General features: G+C 41.6%; 1 protein-coding gene across 2 annotated transcripts in view; it reads left to right on the top strand.

Moving 5' to 3' along the window:
* The window catches only part of LOC142388710 (NACHT, LRR and PYD domains-containing protein 12-like), a 245,195-nt gene that overhangs the window by 203,399 nt on the left and 21,118 nt on the right, over window positions 1-20,678 (top strand). Inside the window, exons 1-5 of one of the 2 annotated variants that reach the window (XM_075474279.1) lie at window positions 2,310-2,418; window positions 6,597-6,698; window positions 7,066-7,185; window positions 11,812-11,931; window positions 12,681-12,880. In XM_075474279.1, the coding sequence (XP_075330394.1) occupies window positions 6,616-6,698; window positions 7,066-7,185; window positions 11,812-11,931; window positions 12,681-12,880 (523 nt within the window). In that variant the 5' untranslated portion in view covers window positions 2,310-2,418; window positions 6,597-6,615. Of the gene's footprint in view, window positions 1-2,309; window positions 2,419-6,596; window positions 6,699-7,065; window positions 7,186-11,811; window positions 11,932-12,680; window positions 12,881-20,678 lie in introns of those variants that run through there. The other variant, XM_075474271.1, reaches the window with a different exon arrangement.

The following is a 20,678-nucleotide window of genomic DNA, read 5'->3' as shown; positions in this document are numbered from 1 at the left end:
CAGGACACGTTGGAGAGACTATGTCTCTCGGCTGGCCTGGGAACGCCTCGGGGTCCCCCCAGAAGAGCTGGAGGAAGTGGCCGGGGACAGGGAGGTCTGGGTTTCTCTGCTCAAGCTGCTGCCCCCGCGACCCGATCCCCGGACCAGCGGAAGATGATGGATGGATGGATGAATGGATGGATAGTTTTACACAGAAAAGGGATCAGCGAAATAAATATATATATATATATAAATTAGAGAGGACTGGCTACATTTGAATGAATTTTGTGTTTAAATTATTCACTTTATGTTGGCCAATGTGGCAAAAAAAATCACATCATAATCTTATTCATGATATCCAAAAGCTGAGATGACATCTCGTCAATGTCGAATGAAATATAGAGAGTAATGTAAAATTAAATTCTGCTTTTGACAGACGGGATTATGAAAACTTGGAGAAGGATATTGAGCTTAAAATTGCTTCAGTGCTCCTTAAGTTGGAACACATCTTTCTTGTGTCTAATGCAGCTGTAGATGAGCTTTTACAGGAGTTAAACTTTTTGATTGGTTCTCTTTCTCTGCCAATTACCCAAAAAACTATTAGCCAAGTATTACAAGACGATGGATGCCAGTTTGACCCGTCAGCTGTTGAAAAGCTAGCCAGTGCACTCTGTGAGACAAACCCTGTTTAAAAAAAGCAATTGGAGATAAAGGTCCACTTTCCAGTGCTTGGAGGTGAAAAGCTTACTATAAGAGCCACTTTAATATAGTGGAACCATCGGAATATATATTTGACCGAAAGAATCATAAGTCATTCCAATAGATTTAAATTTTAAAGTCTTTGCAGCAAATTCTTGACTGCCACACAATCTTGGATCAGGCTGTAGATTTGAATACTGTAGATAATCAGCCTCAGAGAACTTGTGTGCACTTATACAAAACTATCTTGGATGGTGGCTTCTTCAATGAAAATGGACTGTTGTCTAAACAGGAAAGCATTTCATTGATATTATACATTGATGGATTTGAAATATGTAATCTCCTTGGTCCATTCAGGAGGAAGCACATAATTTGTGGTTTGCACTGGATTCTGGGTAATTCTGGGCGGCTTTAATCAAAAGTAATGGTCTGAAGTGCTATGGGTATGAGAAAGTGTTAAAACCTTTAACTAACGATCTTGTAATTTTGGAACAGAGTGGGATATTTCTGTCAAAGCTGGGCAGAACAGTAAAAGGCACAGTTCAGGGTGTGGTCGCCGACAACCTTGGTGCACACAGTATTGCTGGATTTGTTGAAAACATCTCAGGGACATACGCATGTAGATTTTGCATAGCAGAAAAATCAGATTTTAACTAGGGTAACTGTGTAACTGGAGCGCTGGCATTGATGTCTGTAATTAAAATGATTAATGTTGCTTATGATGCGTTCAAAAGGCGCGTGCGCTCTGTGGAGAGCTGCGCTCCAGCTGGCTGCTGGGACGGCTCACTGACACTGTGTTTCTGCTTCATCTCACATGTTTCAGACTCGCCCGGTTTACATTGATACCTGTATGTTGATGTGAGGACTTTGAATGAGGACTGGATGAAGCTGCAGCAGCAGCTGTTGTTTCTCTCTGAGTTAATGAGAAAGAAAAGTCTCTGCTGGAGTTTTTGTTGCTGCAGCTCCAACTCTGAGTGTTGCTGTGTGTGAGGACAGATTAAAGGGGAATTCCTGTATTTTCAACGTTAAGCCTCTTTTCTGAGTCGTCTGCAATGTTTTAGAAGCCCCCTCACCGCACCGGAAATGCTGCTAACACCTAGCAGCATTTCCGGTGCGAGAGAACTACAAACATGTCCTCTTTCCGGGTTCGGTGGCGGAGTAATATCAACGAACATCCAGTCTTCAATACAACTCAATGGGATTTACAAAATGTCAAATAAAACACGACAGAAGCAACTTTTCGCTACGAAATTTGATATGGATTACCAGTGCACACCAGTAACCACTTCGGTGAGTTGATTATTTTGAAAACGGACGTTCATGGTGCTTTTATGGACCTTTTAAAACATGCACATGACTTGCCATTCTGAAGCAGGTTGAGAAGAATCAAAATTAGGCAAATACCAGAGACAGCAGTAAACATCAAAAAAGCGTTGAGGGGGGTTCTAAAACATTGCAGACGACTCAGAAAAGAGGCTTAATATGGAAAATACAGGAATTCCCCTTTAATATGTGAGATATGAATGGGAGTGTCGGCGTTGGATTGGGTGATAAAAGCTGACCTTTGAGCACCATAAACACTGATATGAACTCACCTGATTTCCAGTAAAGGAAAAGGGGCGGAGCCTCAGACCAGGTGAACCAGTTGTTCCAGATTACGAAGGAACACAGACACATTCACACAGTTCAGGCTCCATTTTGAGTGGACAGCAGCAGGAGGAAACCTGAAGTCAGAATCGGGTGAGTGTGAACAACCTTCTTCTTATTTCACTGTCAGAGTCTCTGAGTGGGTTTCCTCTCTGGACTGCAGAGGAAGAAGAAGCAGAACTCAGCAGCTTGTTTCTGCTGTTGAAACGAAGCTGATCGGACGGCTCTGATACAAAGAACTGATCCAACTCGGGTGTAGATAACACACAGATAAACACAGTGAAGCTGATGTGTTTTAATCAGGACTTCAGAGCAGCTTTGGCAGCAGTAACTCATCTGTAAATCCAAACTCCACAAAGCTGCAGACAGCTGATCAGCTGGGTCAGCACAAACTGAGTCTGACGGCTCAAAGGAAAGAAATGACGTCTCGTTTCTCTAAAAGTTCTTTCTGACGTGGATCAGAAAGAAAAGCAGGAGGTAAAAGTTCGTTTCAGTTTGGCTGTGAGACCTGAACAGACGTGTTTGTCTTCAGTAAGAGAACTGCTCATGGGGGGCAGCTTCTTATCTTTGATATCACCATGGCAACGTATACTGGCAACCCAAACAGGGTGTGAAGCGGGTTGGAAATATTCAGGGTGACAAGCTGACTTTAACCTTGTTTTTGTTTCTAAATATATATATATAAACATGTATAAATATAGTATATACAGTGTAAATATATATGTGTGTGTGTGTTAGGGCTGCAACTAATGACTATTTTAATAGTCGACTAGTCACCGACTATTGAAACGATTAGTCGACTAATCGGATAATTATTCATTTTTTCTTAAATTTAGCATGAAGTTGCTTTAATTATGTGGCAAATGATAATAAACACAAGAAAGATGTGTACTTCAATGAAAAATGCATCTTTTATTCAACTTTGCTGCTGATTCATACAAAAAGTAAATAAAAATGTCTTATCTAAAACCAATTAGGCACAGTGCTCGGTCAGTATAGACATAAATCCATAAATAAATAAACCTCTGTCCATTTTTTTAAGGACAGGCAAATGTGTTTTATAAAAAATAAATAATTAATTACAATCAAGTAAACATTTTTTGTGTAAACCAAGGACAGGCACATTAGCAGCAGTAAAACAGTAAATAAAACAAATATTAAGTGCATTTTGTGAAGTACATTCAGTGGTCAACTGCACAGTCTGTTGCAGAAGAACTTTACAATTCTCAACAGTCTGAAATCTAACGGTTTTAACAACACAGCTGAAAATAAAGCATTCAGAGTTGTCCAAATTCAAGTAAACATGGACTGTGTGATACAACCTGGACACAAACCTGTCATGGTGGACAGACCAGGTTTAAAATCAACATGAGGCTCAGGCTATGTCGTTCAGTTTATTCATACTAAGAAAAGTCAGCATATCCACATGATCTCGCGTATAAAATGTACATAAAAAACAAAACGTATTGGCTAGAATGTTACTTGAAACTTACCGAGGCGAGTCAGACTCTAGCCGCTTTCGGACAGAGTAGTTATAGGAACGCAGTTATCAGAACTGTCCTACTCGAATTTCGTTCTGATAACTGTCCTTCTGTTTCAGTCTGCATTCGCACATGAGTCGGGACTGATGTGCCGCGCGCAGCCGTCTGCTTCAGTGACGTGTTAGCCGTTAGCCGTTTAGCGCCACATTCAAACACAAAACAAAACCCGGTAAAAGTAATTAGAGAAGAAAAAACACCACCAAGAAGCTAATATGGAGAGCTAGGAGGCCACCGTGTTCATGGTCTGTATGATGGTGATATTAATCATGGACGATCGCATCAGGCGTCTAATATCGAGGCTGGAAGAGCTCACAGAGAGAGTCAGGAGACGATACTTTTTTATTTCATGAAGGAAGAAAGGAGAGCAGAGCGCTGCAGACAAAGGAGACAACGTGTAAGTTTAACTTATTAAACACCCGCCAGTTGTGTGTGTGTCTATGAGGAAACATTTCAGCTGTGATAGCATGACCTGGGGCGTAGCTACCGACCACCAAACACCTCCCTCAGATCGTTCTCTAGAACCATGAAAAGACCCGACCTCGGAGAAGGAGCTAAATAGTTATAGGAACTAAGGGAGAAAGCCCCGAGTTCTGTATGTCCGAACACGGGAGAAAACGGCCCCGCGGATTAAAAGGTTATTAGAACTGCCAAAGGTTCCTGCAGTCCGAAAGCGGCTTCTGTTTCGTTTAACTGCCCGACGTGCTTTCTCTTTAAATGTTCGTGCATCACCAAGGTGCTGCCGTGAAACGCGAGTTCAGCTTTGCAAACCTTGCAAGTTATCTTTTTATACGCCGTATCCAGGCTAAAATGCTCCCAAACTTTAGAAGTTTTGGCACGCGTAGCTAATGTGTTGGACGCCGCCATTTCTGTATACGTTACCGCTCGACAGAGGCGCATGTGAGAGTGCATGTGCGACTCTCGGCAGAGATTGTAATTAAGTGAGATGCCTCACTATGTTGGAAAAACACGTCTGTCGACAATGGAATTCATTGTCGACTATTTCTATTATCGATTTTTGTCGACTAATCGTGGCAGCCCTATTTGCAGCATTATCACTCACACAGCACACCACTTTGTCCTCTACTTGCCACTCTCCTCTGCCAAGTTTTCTGCAGTGTGTCTGTCGGAGAACTCGAAGCAGTCCAGAAGGCAAGATGTCATCTTGTAATCTTCAATAAAGTGGCAAGTGACAGACATGAAAGAGCAGGTTGTTCTGGAGGTCCAGCAGTCAGTTGTCAGGCAAACTGATGGAGCTTTTTTCACCCTTTCTTGCCATAATGCACGTTCTGTGTCATATAGTTTTGGGATAATTGTTTGGGAAAGTGTTTTTCTACTGGGTAAAGTGTATGTGGGATTTAGGGCTTTGACAAAGTTTTTCATTCCTTTGTCCTCCACAATGGAAAAGGGTTGAAAATCAGAAGCTGCCATTTTAGCCAACTCATCATCAATATTTTGCTGTTTGGCTGGGGTCATCAGTTAAAAACTGACTTATTTTGCTTTGAGTTGCAGTAGGAGGGGTTATACTTGCACGCATGGGGATGGCAGTAGATGTTGCAGCAGCTGTTGTTTTGGTATGAGACGCACCAGGATCAGTAGATGGTGAGCTGGCTTGCCCTCTCTCCTCTAACTGCACTGTAGGATGGACAGTTCTGATATGGCTATGCAGGTTTGTGGTGGAACCTGCTCTTATAGTGACCTTCGTTTTGCAGTGAAGGCACTCTGCTCTGTTGTTCCCAATATCTTTAAACTGCAGCCAGATGCTGCTTCGCTTTCTCGTGTCCTAGTAAACTACACGACAATGCAAGACGCACACACGCTCCTCAGTCCTCACCGCTCTGTCTCTCTTATCACTTGCAGTGGAGTCAAGTGGTGTGTCCCCCCCGCCCCCCCTCTCTGTTTACACTTCCTTAATTCTCACGTGAATGCCGCATGCTGGTCGCCATGCTGGCCAATCATAACAAAGCTCTGTCGTAACCGAGCTGGGACTGAGCACTGAAAGTGAAACCAAAGCAGCAAATGGAAAAAAAACTGGGTTAAAAGTGAAAAAACTCAGATTCACTACAAAGAGGCGATGCTTGTGCGCATGACCTGTCACAGTTCAGGCTCCATTTTGAGTGCACAGCAGCAGGAGGAAACCTGAGGTCAGAATCAGGTGAGTGTGAACAATTTTATTTTATTATTTTTTTGCCTTTAATGTTAGGACAGTTGGAGAGAGACAGGAAGCAGGGGGCAGAGGAAAGACACGCAGCACAGGACCGCTCGGTGCGGGAGTCGAACCGGGGCCAGCTGCAGTGAGGACTGTAGCCTCTGTACATGGGGCGGCTGCTTAACCCACTACGCCACCGAACAACCTTCTTATTTCACTGTCAGAGTCTCTGAGTGGGTTTCCTCTCTGTGGACTGCAGAGGAAGAAGAAGCAGAACTCAGCAGCTTGTTTCTGGTGTTGAAACGAAGCTGATCGGACGGCTCTGATACAAAGAACTGATCCAACTCGGGTGTAAAACCATCAAGTTCAGATTGTTTCAGCTTTCTGATTCACTGCTTAGTTCAGAGTGTTGGATGTGAGGCAGCTGTTGGTCTGACTGATGAAGAAGGCAACAACTGACGTCTCGTTTCTCTAAAAGTTCTTTCTGACGTGGAACAGAAAGAAAAGCAGGAGGTTAAAGCTTGTTTCAGTTTGGCTGTGAGACCTGAACAGACGTGTTTGTCTTCATTCTTTTCTTCTCTCAGACTGACTGAAGTCCAGAAGATGGACAGAGTAGAGTCTGCAGCATCCAGCGGTCGCTCTGCCAACAGGAACCCATCCAGACCTCCAGAACCATCAGACACAAAGTAAGAGAACTGCTCATGGGGGGGGGCAGCTTCTTATCTGGGATATCACCATGGCAACGTATACTGGCAACCCAAACAGGGTGTGAAGCAGGTTGGAAATATTCAGGATGACTTTAAGCTTATTTTTGTTTTTATTTATATACATAAACATGTATTAATATAGTATATACAGTATATATATATATATATTCTGTATCTATACATGATAGACAGATGCTTTGACCAACTATGTCACAGATGTGATACATCGAACTGATGAAAGAACGAGGTGAAGGAACTAGATCCACTTCAGGAAGTGATTTATTTTCCTCATATATATAATTTTAGGTGTATGTGTATATGAATAACAGCATGTTTGTGTTTGCAGAGGTCAGCACCACAGACGGAGAGCAGAGTCTCCAACATCCCACTGTCTGTCTGTGAGGAGCAACTGGTCCATAGGAGAACCTCTTAACTTCAGTAATAAAGCTGGACCCTCAGGCACAAAGTAAGACAACTGAAACAGATTTCACAACCCTGACCCAGTCCTGTTGATCAGTAACTGACATACAGCCCCTCACGAGGCAGACCAAATACTTTAGGAAAAAATAATTATATAATGTGTATACTTTTTAACAATTAGCTACCACTTTCTTAGACAAAAAACTATTCGTAAACACATAGACCTTTCAAATCAAATCAAACTTTATTTATATAGCACCTTTCATACTAAAAAATTATCACAAAGTCAATAATCAAATCAATCCATGCATAAACTCACACACATCACACCGACAACCACACTGCACACATACTACCCCTCCACCACCCCCAACATGAGCAACATCAGGGTACCCGCGGGTTATTAAAAGTATTAAAAAGGCATTGAATTTAGTTGTCCAGCATTAAATCTCTTACAAGTATTAAATTAGCTGTTGAAAGTCTGGAATTTTTTTCACTCCGGTCTTAAATTTTCAAAAAACATCCGTGCGACCTAAATTATGACAAAGTTTTTTTTTGGTTTTTTTTGATAAGGAAGATGACGCACAGAACGTCAATACCCATAGACGTACAAACCTAGAGTGCCGCGGCGCCGTCATTTAGAACGAGGAGTGTAGCATGGGAAAGCTTCTGCCTCGCTAGCTAACGTAACGAGTTGACACCGGGCAGCAAGCGCGCGAATCATGGCTGGAAAAAGGAAGTCATGGAGGAGCATGTGTCCGAGGATGGGTGCTGGAGAGCGGATTGAATGCGCGTGTGACCGCTGGAAGCTCCAGGCTGGTTCTTGTAAGATGGGAGGCCGGTGTTCATTCGATTTCTCCTACTTGTCGAGAATTGCTACTTTGTGGTTTTGCGCATGCGCCGAGCCGATTTTCTAAGTTTCGTTTTCACGCCAAATAGCACAAATCGACAGAACACCGGCACGGAGGAGCATAGATCCGAGCAGGGGTGCTGAAAGGCGGATTGGATTCAAACTTTATTTTCAGACTTGTAAGAAAAAAAATGCACCGGCGGCACAGCAGAGAATAAGTACTGTATTTGAGTTAGCCTACAGTATGTCTGCGCACTGCGCAGTACTGTAATTAAACTTGCATGATAATAAAATTCAGTAAATGCTGAAGCTATCCGTTTCATTTAATTTTTCTCATTGAAAAACGATACAAATGGCATTTAGATGATATTCTGCATAAAAAAACAAGTGAAATACCTGTAATACAGTACAAATTCGGTTTTAGTAATCAACCGCTTATAGTGTTCAAATTGGCAACGTGATCACTATAAGCGGTTTCCACTGTATTACAAAATTTGGTCTTGCACCGTTTATTACTCAAGAAATGACGAAAGAAGTCAATGGCGCAGATAACTTCATCGTTATGTTCGACGAAAGCCTTAACAAGACCACCAAGTCCGAACAGTTGGACTTGCATGTAAGGTACTGGATCAGCGATTTTATAATGCAACTTTAAATGTGTTTTTAATTGTATTTTCCATAAATGTACATTCTTTTGCCAAACAGAGACGTAATCTCTTAAGAGGTAAAATGGGTTAAATGTGATAAAACTTAAGTGTTTTCTTTATTGAATGTCGTTCAATATTATTTAAATAATGGGTACGATAGAAGTATTAAATTTCACTGGAAAAGGCATTAAAAAAGGTCTTAAAAGTATTAAATTTAGGTTTAACAATCCTGGGGGGACCCTGAACATCAATATCAACAACAATCAACATTAAAATCTGGCTTGACGCTGAATTGAGAAAACGGAAACGCCCAGATCAGGGCAGGCACATCCACACCACAGGGCTGCAGTGCAGGACATTTTGACAAGGCAGACCAAATACTTTAGGAAAAATTAATTGTATAATGTGTATACTTTTTAACAATTAGCTACCACTTTCTTAGACAAAAAACTATTCGTAAACACATAGACTTTTATAACATTTTGACCTTATTGAGACACTACATTTCCATTTTTCATAAATTTTTCACTTCCATCGGGGTTTAAAGCCATTTTGGACCACTGCTGTAGTACCAAGCTCTCCAAACAATCCTTGTACCTTTTTTAGTATCTCGGATGCACTCCTTGATTACCGTTCAGTGTAATTATAGTTCAGATAATCAACTTTTACAAGGTAATTATTACTTTTTACACTGGTGGATCAACTGAGTCATTACACTAAAGATTATTAAGAAGCTACAGTGTGTCCCACAGATGTGAAGGCAATGTGTGGTGGTGGGCCACGGGGGGGGGGTTAAGAATAAAAATTCTTCAAAAGAATTCCTTCGTTAATAATTGGTCACACGGAACTTTATTGTATTAATATTCACATCTTCATTGTAAACAAATGAATAACATGGCTAATTACACTGGTGGGACTGTTCAGCTGTTTCAGACTGATACCTCCGGTTCAGGCTGCTCCTCATCCTCAACACGCACGTTTCTTTTTCAATCGCGGAAAATATTGAAGCAGCAAACATTCAGTGTAAGAGTTTAAAAAACCTGCTTTATTTGATTCACAGCTGCTAGTGTTTAGACCTCGACAGCCCAACTACATTTTTTTTTTACGGCAAACTTGCGACTAGTTAACTTTATAAAGAAGGCGTATATACAGATCTTTACACGGATTCACGACCCAACTCATTTAGATAACGAGGTTCTAATTTAACAATTGTATAAGCCTCAATGGTAAAAAATCATTTAGAATAATTTTCGGAAAAATAGTTTTTGAACACATTATTTCATCCCAAACAGAAACACCATTTCCTCTTTCTGTATACCTTCGCATCCCCTAACCCTAAGTCCACTTTCCCCATGCCACTTATTCAAAATTAATTTGAATAACTTTATACGGCTCCCATCGCACCTCTTTCAACCTCTCTTGGATAAAAGCCAAAATGCATAAACATTCAGGGCTCTAGCTAGGATGAAATTATAGCGTAGTGGTGTAGGCGAGGGAGCGAAGCGACCAAGCCCGGGGGGGATGGAAAGATGATACGGAGATTTTGGAAATTTAAGGTAAAAATTGGCCATTCTAGGGGTACCCAAAGGGAGAAATTGTAATTTAAAAACAATAAAGTCTTAATGGGAGATGTTCCCATCTTTGCTTTTGGCAGTGTGTTACCTTCATAACGGACCTTGTCAGAAGACATTAAAACTTAGACATAACTAGGAATAGAGATTAAAAAAAAATGTTTATTAAAGTTACACACTTTTCAGTTATCCTGATGACAGACAGACAAACCAACGCAACCAAAAACTTAACCTGCTTGACAGAGGTAAAAACGCACACTCTTTACTTCAGCTGCTCCGAGCCGCTGAGCGCCTACTGTTTCGTCTGCAGTTGCACTAACTACTGCGCAACCTTTCTTGGCTGTCATCGTCAAAAACAGTAGGCCTAGGTATGACAACAAGTAGGACAGAGAAAGAGACAGAGCATTTGTGGTTGCTTTATTCCATATCTTTCGTGGAGAGGACTGTTTTCTGTTCTTTGCACGTTCAGCTTAAATGATAACCTGATCAGCTCATCACATATTGTATGTAAGAAGCTTTGAAAAAGCACAGCAACCTTGACCGTTTTTGCTTACTTCAAATAGGGACGGGTTAAAATAGGCTACAGCTATACTAACATGATTTCTGCCGAATCCCCTTACGTGTGCGCTTCTGCGTGTGTGAGTAACCATGGCTACGGAGCACTCTTACCAGAGATTCTAGGAGCCCAGGACGCGGAGTGCCTCTGCCTGGAGCTACAGTTTCGTCTGCGGTTGTACTGACAGGCAGCGCAACCTTTCTTGGGTGCCATCGCGAAAAATGTGTCAAGTTTGTCAGAAAGGTGAAAATGGCATTGATCTGGCGTTATTATACAAATAAATACAGACAAAATCCCTTTACGCTGTATTGAAAATAAGCGTAGCGGTCCAAAATTGTAGCATAGCAGGCCGCGACGCAAGTTTGCGCTAGCTAGAACCCTGGACATTAACATAAACCCACTGCCATGACTAAACCCCAACATCAGACCAGCCCACTGGGAATTATCCCGGTCCTCCCAATTAGACACTCCGGGCCTGATGTATACTGTGTGTGTGTGTGTGTGTGTGTGTGTGTGTATATATATATATATATATATATATATATATATATATATATATATATATATATATATATATATATTCTGTATCTATACATGATGGACAGATGCTTTGACCAACTATGTCACAGATGTGATGGATCAAACTGATGAAAGAACGAGGTGAAGGAACTAGATCCACTTCAGGAAGTGATTTATTTTCCTCATATATATCATTTTCGAAACTGTGGAATGACCTCCTGTTTCACATCAGGCAAGCCGCTTCACTGCCCATTTTTAGAACCCGTCTTAAGACCCATTTTTATTCCCTGGCTTTTCACCCAGCATGAGACTCTGTTTCTAGTATTGTTTTATTGTTTTTATTATTTTTATATTGTTGTTGTTTATTGTTGTTTTTACATTGTTCTTGTGTTTTAAGCCTTCTTTTATTTTGTGTTGTACAGCATTTTGTTTCAGCCACAGCTGTGTTAAAAGGCTATATAATAAAGTTGATGATGATGATGATTTTAGGTGTATGTGTATATGAATAACAGCATGTTTGTGTTTGCAGAGTTCAGCTGCACAGACGGAGAGCAGAGTCTCCAACATCCGACTGTCTGTCTCTGAAGAGTGACTGGTCCAAAGGAGAACCTCTTAACTTCAGTAATAAAGCTGGACCCTCAGACACAAAGTAAGACAACTGAAACAGATTTCAGGACATTTCCTGATCTCTTTTATTTCTGTTAAACTCAGCATTTATATCCAAACCAGCTCAATGTCCTGTTAACTAGGTTAGCACAGGCACTAACTTGCTGCTGTCTCTCGTCGCCATGACAACAAATGGGAGAAAAGCACTCAGTCTGGTGTCAAACCAAGGAGATGGTGGTGCACAATCTGATGTGGCAAACCCAAAACTCTGGCTACAGAGCTGAGTTTCTGATCATTTTGGTTTGTGTTGGAAATCTAAACTCTTCTTCCAGTTCAGGAGCAACATGGCCTCTGAACAGGACCACATGTCTGTCAGTGATGGTCTGTTTTCTGCCTCTGACAGCTCAGGGGGTCACAGTGGATGGATGTGGAATGAAATGTGATCATCTCAGAGTGTAGCTGCAGCCAGTGTTGTTAGAATCTATTTGATCAGCCCAGGTCTTTATCAATACACTTATTGGTTATCTGTAATTACTAATGAGTTTTTTATTTCTTAATTCTAAAAGAGCAAATGTAGAACAGGATTAGGACTGATTTGAAATCTAATGAAATGTTTTCTGTAGAGCAGCAGCAGTAATATTCACACAGTGAAGTCAGCTCAAACTGAGGATTGAACCAAATGTGAAATGTTGCTGCAGGAAGGGTTGAGTTTGTATTCACATCAAACAGCAGAGTTGATGCCAAATGGAGTTATTTTAAAAGGATTTTAGTGATGAAGACATGTGTTGACAGAAGGAGGAAGAGGAGTGGTGTTTGTGAGGAGCAGCAGCTGTCCTGCTGTGCTCTGTGTCAGGACGTCCTGAAGGATCCGGTCTCTGCCAGCTGTGGACACTGGTTCTGCAGACAGTGCATCACCTCATACTGGGACCAGTCTGCTCCCTCAGGAGGCTCCTCCTGTCCCCAGTGTGGAGAAAGATCCAGAGCTGCACCAGGTCAGATATTTCAAACAGAACAACACAACATTTGTTAGGACCTGACTCACATGGACACAACAACAGAGACACACCATCAGTTCAAGCTAAAGAATCATTTTATTAACTCACATCAGACTGAATTAATACGCCAAATCAAAGCTTTGTATTCTGAGCTGTGGACAATGGATGAATAAGGGAAAATAACAAAACAATATTACATCATGCATACATTATTTTCTACTTGCCTGAATGATGAGAATAATGTTCTGTTCTGATTTGCTTTCTGTTGACAGAAATATATTTAAATTAGACTTAATAAGAAATAAACTGTATCATGAACAAATGTAAATGAACATTTTGTTTTGCATCCATCCATCCATTTTCTATACCCGCTGAATCCGTCGGTCGGGTCGCGGGGGGGCTGGAGCCTATCCCAGCAGTCATTGGGCGAGAGGCGGGGTACATCCTGGACAGGCCGCCAGTCCATCACAGGGCCACACAGAGACAAACAACCACACACGCTCACACTCACTCCTAAGGACAAGTTTAGAGACAGAAATCAACCTAACATGCATGTTTTCGGACAGTGGTAGGAAGCAGGAGTACCCGGAGAGAACCCACGCATACACGGAGAGAACATGCAAACTCCACACAGACAGTTCCCAGCCGGGAGTTGAACCTGAAACCCTCTTGCTGTGAGGCGACGGTGCTAACCACCACACCACCGTGCAGAACTTTTTATTTTGTCTAGCTGAATAAAACAATTTACACATGACAGATATATATGCTAGTAGAACTTGTAATGAACAATCGATTCTTTCATTTAACTACAAAAACATGAATCCTGAGTCGTCGTTTGTGCATGTTAAGCTAACTGCTTGTTAATAAGATAAGTTTTTTATTACTTTGCATGTCTACCAAAAGAGAAAATAATCAGGATTTTGAGGATGTTACCGTTACACACCAGCTGAGACGCAGGGTAGCAAAATATTATGGGCGTGAAAACGAAACTTAGAAAATCGGCTCGGCGCATGCGCAAAACCACAAAGTAGCAAATCTCGACAAGTAGCAGAAATCGACAGAACACCGGCTTTGACTCGTTTCATATTCCGGAGCATGGTTAGCCCACAGGTGGTAAAACAAATTACTTGTGTTACCTTGTCTTGCGGTTACTGTTGCCCGGCATATCCAAGCGAATGTTCAAAACTTTGCATTACTCCCGGACTCATGAGCTATTGCGGTATAAGGTATGCCAAAAAAATCTCTACCGTTGGTGAAAAATACCGCATAAGGTATGATACCGTGCATACCGCCCACCCCTACTGTGTGTTTAGTTTGTGGTGTGTCAGTGGCTGTGTTATAAAGGAGTATAATATCCACCGTCACTACATGACTAAACACGGGGAGAAATACAATAACTTTTCAGAAAAAGAGCGCGCAGCTGAGGCGTCTGTGTTGCTCGCCAAGCTGCAATCTCAACAAACACTTTTTACAAAACGTTTGCCATCCAGAGGTGCTGCAGTCAAGACAAGTTTTGTTATTTCGCACAAGATTGCTAGAAAGAGCAAACCCTTCTCTGATGGAGAGTTTATTAAGGAGTGTTTGGTGTACTCGTCTGCACTAATATGTCATCTTCAAGCGCGGGATCAATGCAGACTTCAGAATCACGGAGGAGCTGGCAGACATGCGGTCAATGAAAGGGACAACAACGGGGAGTGATCTCTTAGCTGAGGTAAATGCATGTCTCGAAAGCTTGGGGCTGAAATGGGACAAAGTGGTGGGCGTGACAACAGATGGGTGTCCAAATCTCACAGGAAAAAAAAGTTGGTCTGTTAAAGCGAATCCAGGACAAAGTGGCAGAAATGAACTTTTTTTCATTGTGTTATACATCAGGAAGTGTTATGCAAGTCAGTGTTACAAGTGAATCACGTTGTTGATGTTGTAAGTAAAACTGTTAACTTTATCAGATCAAGGGAACTGAATCATAGACAGATGGTTTCACTTTTAGAAGAAACTGAGACTGACCACAGTGACCTAAGCTACCACACAGCCGTCAGGTGGCTGAGTCTGGGGAAAGTGCTGAAAAGCTTCTGGGACCTGAGAGAGGAGATTCAGGAGTTCAGTGTGAGGAAGGGACATGCCATCCCTCAGCTTTCAGAGGCAGACTGGCTGGCAGATCTTGCTTTTACTGTTGATGTGACTGCTCAGATGGATGAACTAAATGTTAAACTGCAACTGTTATTAACTATTAATTTGATAGAATTAGTATTAATTCTCACTTCAACCTAAACCACAATTCATGTTTATAAATATTTAAATGTTCTTATTTATTACCGAAATAATCTGATTTAAATATTTTATTATAAAAAGAAATATAATGAGAAAACACAAGTCAATATTAAATTTGAGTCATTGCTGGTTCGGCCCTCCAACACATTTCAGATTTTTCATGCGGCCCCCTGAAGAAATTAATTGCCCACCCCTGCTATAGAGGGTGCCAGAGGTGGCGGTAGTGATGTTACCTCCAACACCGAAGCTCCGAAGCACGCTTCAAACTCGACAGGGTAGTTATATTGAAGCAGTGGGCTGGAGCTTGCTTCATGTGACGTCACTGATGACGTTTGAACCACTTCACTGCTTCATTCCGACCGAGTCAGCTGACTGCTTCGAGTTGATGTGCGGAGCTTTGAACATTTGCTGCGATTCAGTGCATTCAAGATGGCTAAAGCCCCTGTTCATGTCCCCGTTCAGCTCTCGCTTTTTGATATTCAGAGTTTTGGATTATTCTCTCATGGAGCAACCATCGAGGAAGCGTTCTAAAGTGTGGGAATATTTCGACCCAAACATTTCCTTGTTCCCTGTGACAGAGTATTTTCCAAAGCTGGAGAAATTGACCATTTGTGCCCTTCTACCTCTTTATTACACCAAGCACACTCCCAAAGAAAATATGAATAACAAACCAAAAATGTTCACATTGTTTTTAAATTATAATTCCATCCATCCATCCATCCATCCATCCATCCATCCATTATCTTCCGCTGGTCCGGGGATCGGGTCGCGGGGGCAGCAAATTGGGCAGAGAAACCCAGACGTCCCTGTCCCCGGCCACTTCCTCCAGCTCTTCTGGGGGGACCCCGAGGCGTTCCCAGGCCAGCCGAGATCCAACGTGTCCGGGGTCTTCCTCGGGGTGTTCCCAAGGGTTTCCTCTCAGTGGGACGTTTCTCACCAGGCATCCAGGAGGCATCCTAAACAGGTGCCCCAGGAGGCATTCTCACCAGATGCCCGAGCCACCTCATCTGACTCCTCTCGATGCGGAGGAGCAGCGGTTCTACTCCGAGCCTCTCCCGGATGACCGAGCTTCTCACCCTATCTCTAAGGGAGAGCCCAGACACCCTGCGGAGGAAACTAATTTCAGCCGCTTGTATTCGCGATCTCGTTCTTTCGGTCACTACCCACAGCTCGTGACCATAGGTGAGGGTAGGAACATAGATTGACCGGTAAATCGAGAGCTTCGCCTTCTGGCTCAGCTCCTTCTTCACCACGACGGGCCGGTGCAGAGTCCGCATCACTGCAGACGCCGCACCGATCCGTCTGTCAATCTCCTGCTCCATTCGTCCCTCACTCGTGAACAAGACCCCGAGATACTTGAACTCCTCCACTTGGGGAAGGATCTCATTCCCAACCCGGAGAGGGCAAATTATCATTTCATGGGTAAATTAATCAATCTTTAATGAGGTACTACAAACCCATATGTACAACACACATACATACATAAGTATTATTATCGTGTTATTATATGCATCACGTTCGCAGGGCTTCATATGGTGCAACAATCGCTATGCCAGTAGATGTCACCCAAGGGAATTGAATGAAGCTTCGGGTAATGAACCACTTTATGACACAATGGTTCAAAATGATTCAATGCTTCAAAAAGCCTCGTTTTGCCATCACTAGGTGGAGGCAAGACAAGACACACCAGCAGATTCAGCAGACAAACTCACCTAAACAGTCCTATAATCACAAAAAATGCCAGCAGAAACAAAGCCATACACATCACTCAAAGCCAACTCACCTAAAATGGCCGCCTGTTTTCAAAAGGATCACATGGGCCACACCCTCCACTTAAATATCTTGAACTTCTTAGAATCAAGTCCAATTGGAGTGCTACCTGGAACTAGTACTTAGTAGAGATGTTGCTCTTTGGTGACAGGCTTAGTTAATTCCAAAAGTTGTAGAATACCAAGGCACTCATCTTCTTAGTAGTTAAAATGCCTTTATTTTATGGGCAAAACATGATTAAAACACTTCGACGCGTTTCGGCATGAAGCCTTCGTCAGGAAGTGAACAGTTTCTTGTGTGGCAAAACTGAATTAAAAGACATCCATTCCATTAGTGTTCTCAAGTGTGTGGATGGGACCAATTAGCCAATGGAAAACCACTTATTAACAAAGGTAATCCACAAAAAACAGACAAACAAACAGAGATATCAATGGTGGTCAGCAGGGGGCCTCATTCTGCAGTCTCTACAAATATAACAAAGTATTAGATAACATCAAAAAACAGACATGTAATACAGATATAAAAATAACATTTGTGCTTACAGAAAATGACAATATTCCAAATCATCATTTAAACCCGGATATAAAGTAGCATCAATGAAAGCATCAAACTGTCTCTGGAGTTTGACAAACAAAGCATTTGCTTTCTAGATTTGGAAATTTACAAAGACAAGGAAAAATTTTTTGCATTCCACCATCTATAGAAAACCTACCTCTCGCAACACTATGTTACATGCAAAAAGCTTCCACCCCAGACATTTAAAGGATAACATACCCTATGGTCAATTCCAGAGATTGAAAAGAATTTGTGATGAAACTTATTCTTTTGAGGTGAAGGCAAATTAAATGGAAAATTGATTTATTAAAAGAGGTTACAAAAAGAAAATCATTCAGAGTGCCAAAGACAGAGCTAAGAACCTAGACCGACAATCCCTGTTAACAAGCGGGAAGTCCAGACAAAGGTCTGGGAGAGTTTTCTTTTCCACAAGGTTCAGCACTAAAGCAAATCACATTTAAAAACATAATCAGAAAAAATGACAAATGTTTTTTAAGAGCCTCCTATTTTCAGCTTTAAAAGGGCTCCTACCCTAAATGACAAACTTGTCCATAGCTATTTACCACCACCCTCTAAAAACATTTGGCTGTCAAAGAGACCGCAAGGTAGCTTTAAATGTGGTCATTGCAATCACTGCCGTACTATAGTTCAAGGTAAAACTTTCGAAGATACACATAGTCAAAGAACATATGAGATACAGCATTTTATTAATTGTAAAACAACATTTGTGATTTATAAACTGGAATGTCCCCTCTGTAATGTTTTTTTTTTACATCGGCAGAACCAAACGCAGGTTACAAGATAGTCTCAGAACACAAGTTTTTAGAACAAAAAAGGAGAACTAGCCAATGGCTTGTCATTTCAAAGACCAGCACAATAGTAACCCTGCTATTTTAAAAGCTATAGGTATTGATCATATACCACAAACAATGAGAGGAGGCGATAGATTAAAACAATTAAACCAGCGAGAGAGCTACTGGATCTTCAAATTAAAAGCTACTTTATATCTGGGTTTAAATGATAATTTGGAATATTGTCATTTTCTTTAAGCACAAATGTTTATTTTTATATGTGTATTACATGTCTGTTTTTTGATGCCGAAACGCGTCGAAGTGTTTTAATCATGTTTTGCGCATAAAATGGGCAAACTACTAAGAAGATGAGTGCCTTGGTATTCTACAACTTTTGAAATATCTTGAACTTCTTCTTTGCTTTTTCCAAACGTCTGTTTACCCTAAGTGCTCCCCCTGCTGTGCCGCCAGGTGCTATTGCTTCTTCTAATCCAAATCCACTGACTGGACTTTACGGCCTTATCTGACACTTCCTTCACTCTTTCCCTCACACTCTGTCCACTTACACCCAGCTCCCTCAACAATGAGACAACAGACTTTACAACAGATCCTCTACATCCTACTTCCACTGGACAGATTCTAACCTTCCATCCTCGCTGCTCTGCTTCTGCCCCCAACTCCCCATATCTAAGCTTTTCCCTTTCATATGCTTCTGCTACTAACTCCTCCCAAGGAACAGTCAGCTCTATGAAACAGACTCTCATTCTACTCCTAGACCACAAGACTATATCAGGCCTTAGATTTGTAGAGGCTATCTCCTGGGGAACAACAAGCTTATTTCCTAAATCTACTTGCATCTCCCAATCACAAGCATCCTCCAAGCTGCCGTGCCTCCTTATCATCTTTTTAACTTTCTTAACAGATATATTTGCTAGTAGAACTTGTAATAAACAATCGATTCATTCATTTAACTACAAAAACATGAATCCTGAGTAAAATACCCCCCCACCATACACACACACACACTTACAGGCCAGCACGGACCAATGTGGCGTTATGCTAACTTTAAATTTATTCAATTCAATTCAAGATACTTCATTAATCCCCGAGGGGGAAATTACAAGCAGTTCCAGTACACCCATCCAGACAGACAACATAAAAACAAAACAAGGGAGACGGGTGACCGTGGCCATGCAGCTCAGTGATGAGCGCTGCCAGATAGAAGAAAGGTACCACGTTAGGTGAGAGGAGGAGAAAAAAATCATATTTCACACTTTACCCTTACCAGGATACAGTTTGAGCACAAAAAAAGCAAAACATAAACACAACATCAAGCATTCGGACCGGTGAAGAGGTGTGAGAATTGCGTATGTTAATCAGTGAGCGTGTGTGTGTGAGTGTGCAAGTAGATCTGTAAAACACTGTCTCAGGCCATTGTCCTTGAAAGCGATGGAACAGGAGAAAAAGTTTGCAGCTGGCAGCCAAGGCCAGCACAGGGGAGCCAGATTGAGATAACAAACATTATTTGGGTCAGGCAGACTCTTAATTTTTCCGCCTGCCTTGAAGTCTTTATTAATTAACCTATGAACAGTGACATATCTTGCGTCTAACTACATACAGACTTATATATTATCTCAAATTTAAAAAAGAACAGTAATAACTTACCTGTGAAATGAATCGTTCGTGCTCCCCCTCGCTCTGTGCTCCTGCACCTAAAGTACGGATGAGCGCCAATCCTGTTGTACTGTGCGCATGCGTCGTGCAGGCGTTTCAAAACGATATACTTTCACAGTAAAGTTTATGTAGTATTTCTAGGTTTATGTACATGCAACTATTTAACATTTAAATTATATGAGGAAACCTAAGTAAAACTTACTTTCCCCCGATAATTAATGTATTACGTTAATAAAATGTTTTAATTTTACTTAAGAAACTCAAGTTCTTACTGAATCTTAAAAATACAAGGTAGAAATTATGACTCTGATATAGTTTACTTCACCAAAAAGTCCCTTTTTTCAGTGTGTTTGTTCACACAGTTTGGAGGCACTGGATCTAAATTCAGACACAGAACACAACACAGATAAAGTGGAACATGGTCTAAAACTGTTTGGCTGTCCTCAGCTCAGCACCATGTGAGTCAGCTCCCTCTGATTATACTGATGCTGACTAACTGATAGAAACACTCGGTTGGAGGAGCTCCACCAACAGCTAAAGGGACTCCATCATGATTTAAAGTCTCTCTGTGTTCTGCTCTCAGGACTTTTTGAATTTCTAACTGAATCTCAGTGGTTTAAACTTCAGCTTCTCTCTGTTTTTCCTTTAAAACATCAGCCTTGTTTTCCTGTTTACTGATCATTCTACTGCGAGGTTGAAGGAAAAGAAGTTTTCTGTGAGAAGCCAAAAACATGTTC

The sequence above is a fragment of the Odontesthes bonariensis genome, chromosome 2 (assembly GCF_027942865.1).
Source record: "Odontesthes bonariensis isolate fOdoBon6 chromosome 2, fOdoBon6.hap1, whole genome shotgun sequence".
Taxonomy (NCBI): Eukaryota; Metazoa; Chordata; class Actinopteri; order Atheriniformes; family Atherinopsidae; genus Odontesthes; species Odontesthes bonariensis.
Note: the sequence above shows the minus strand (reverse complement) of the source record. Positions and strands in the feature narration are given on the sequence as shown.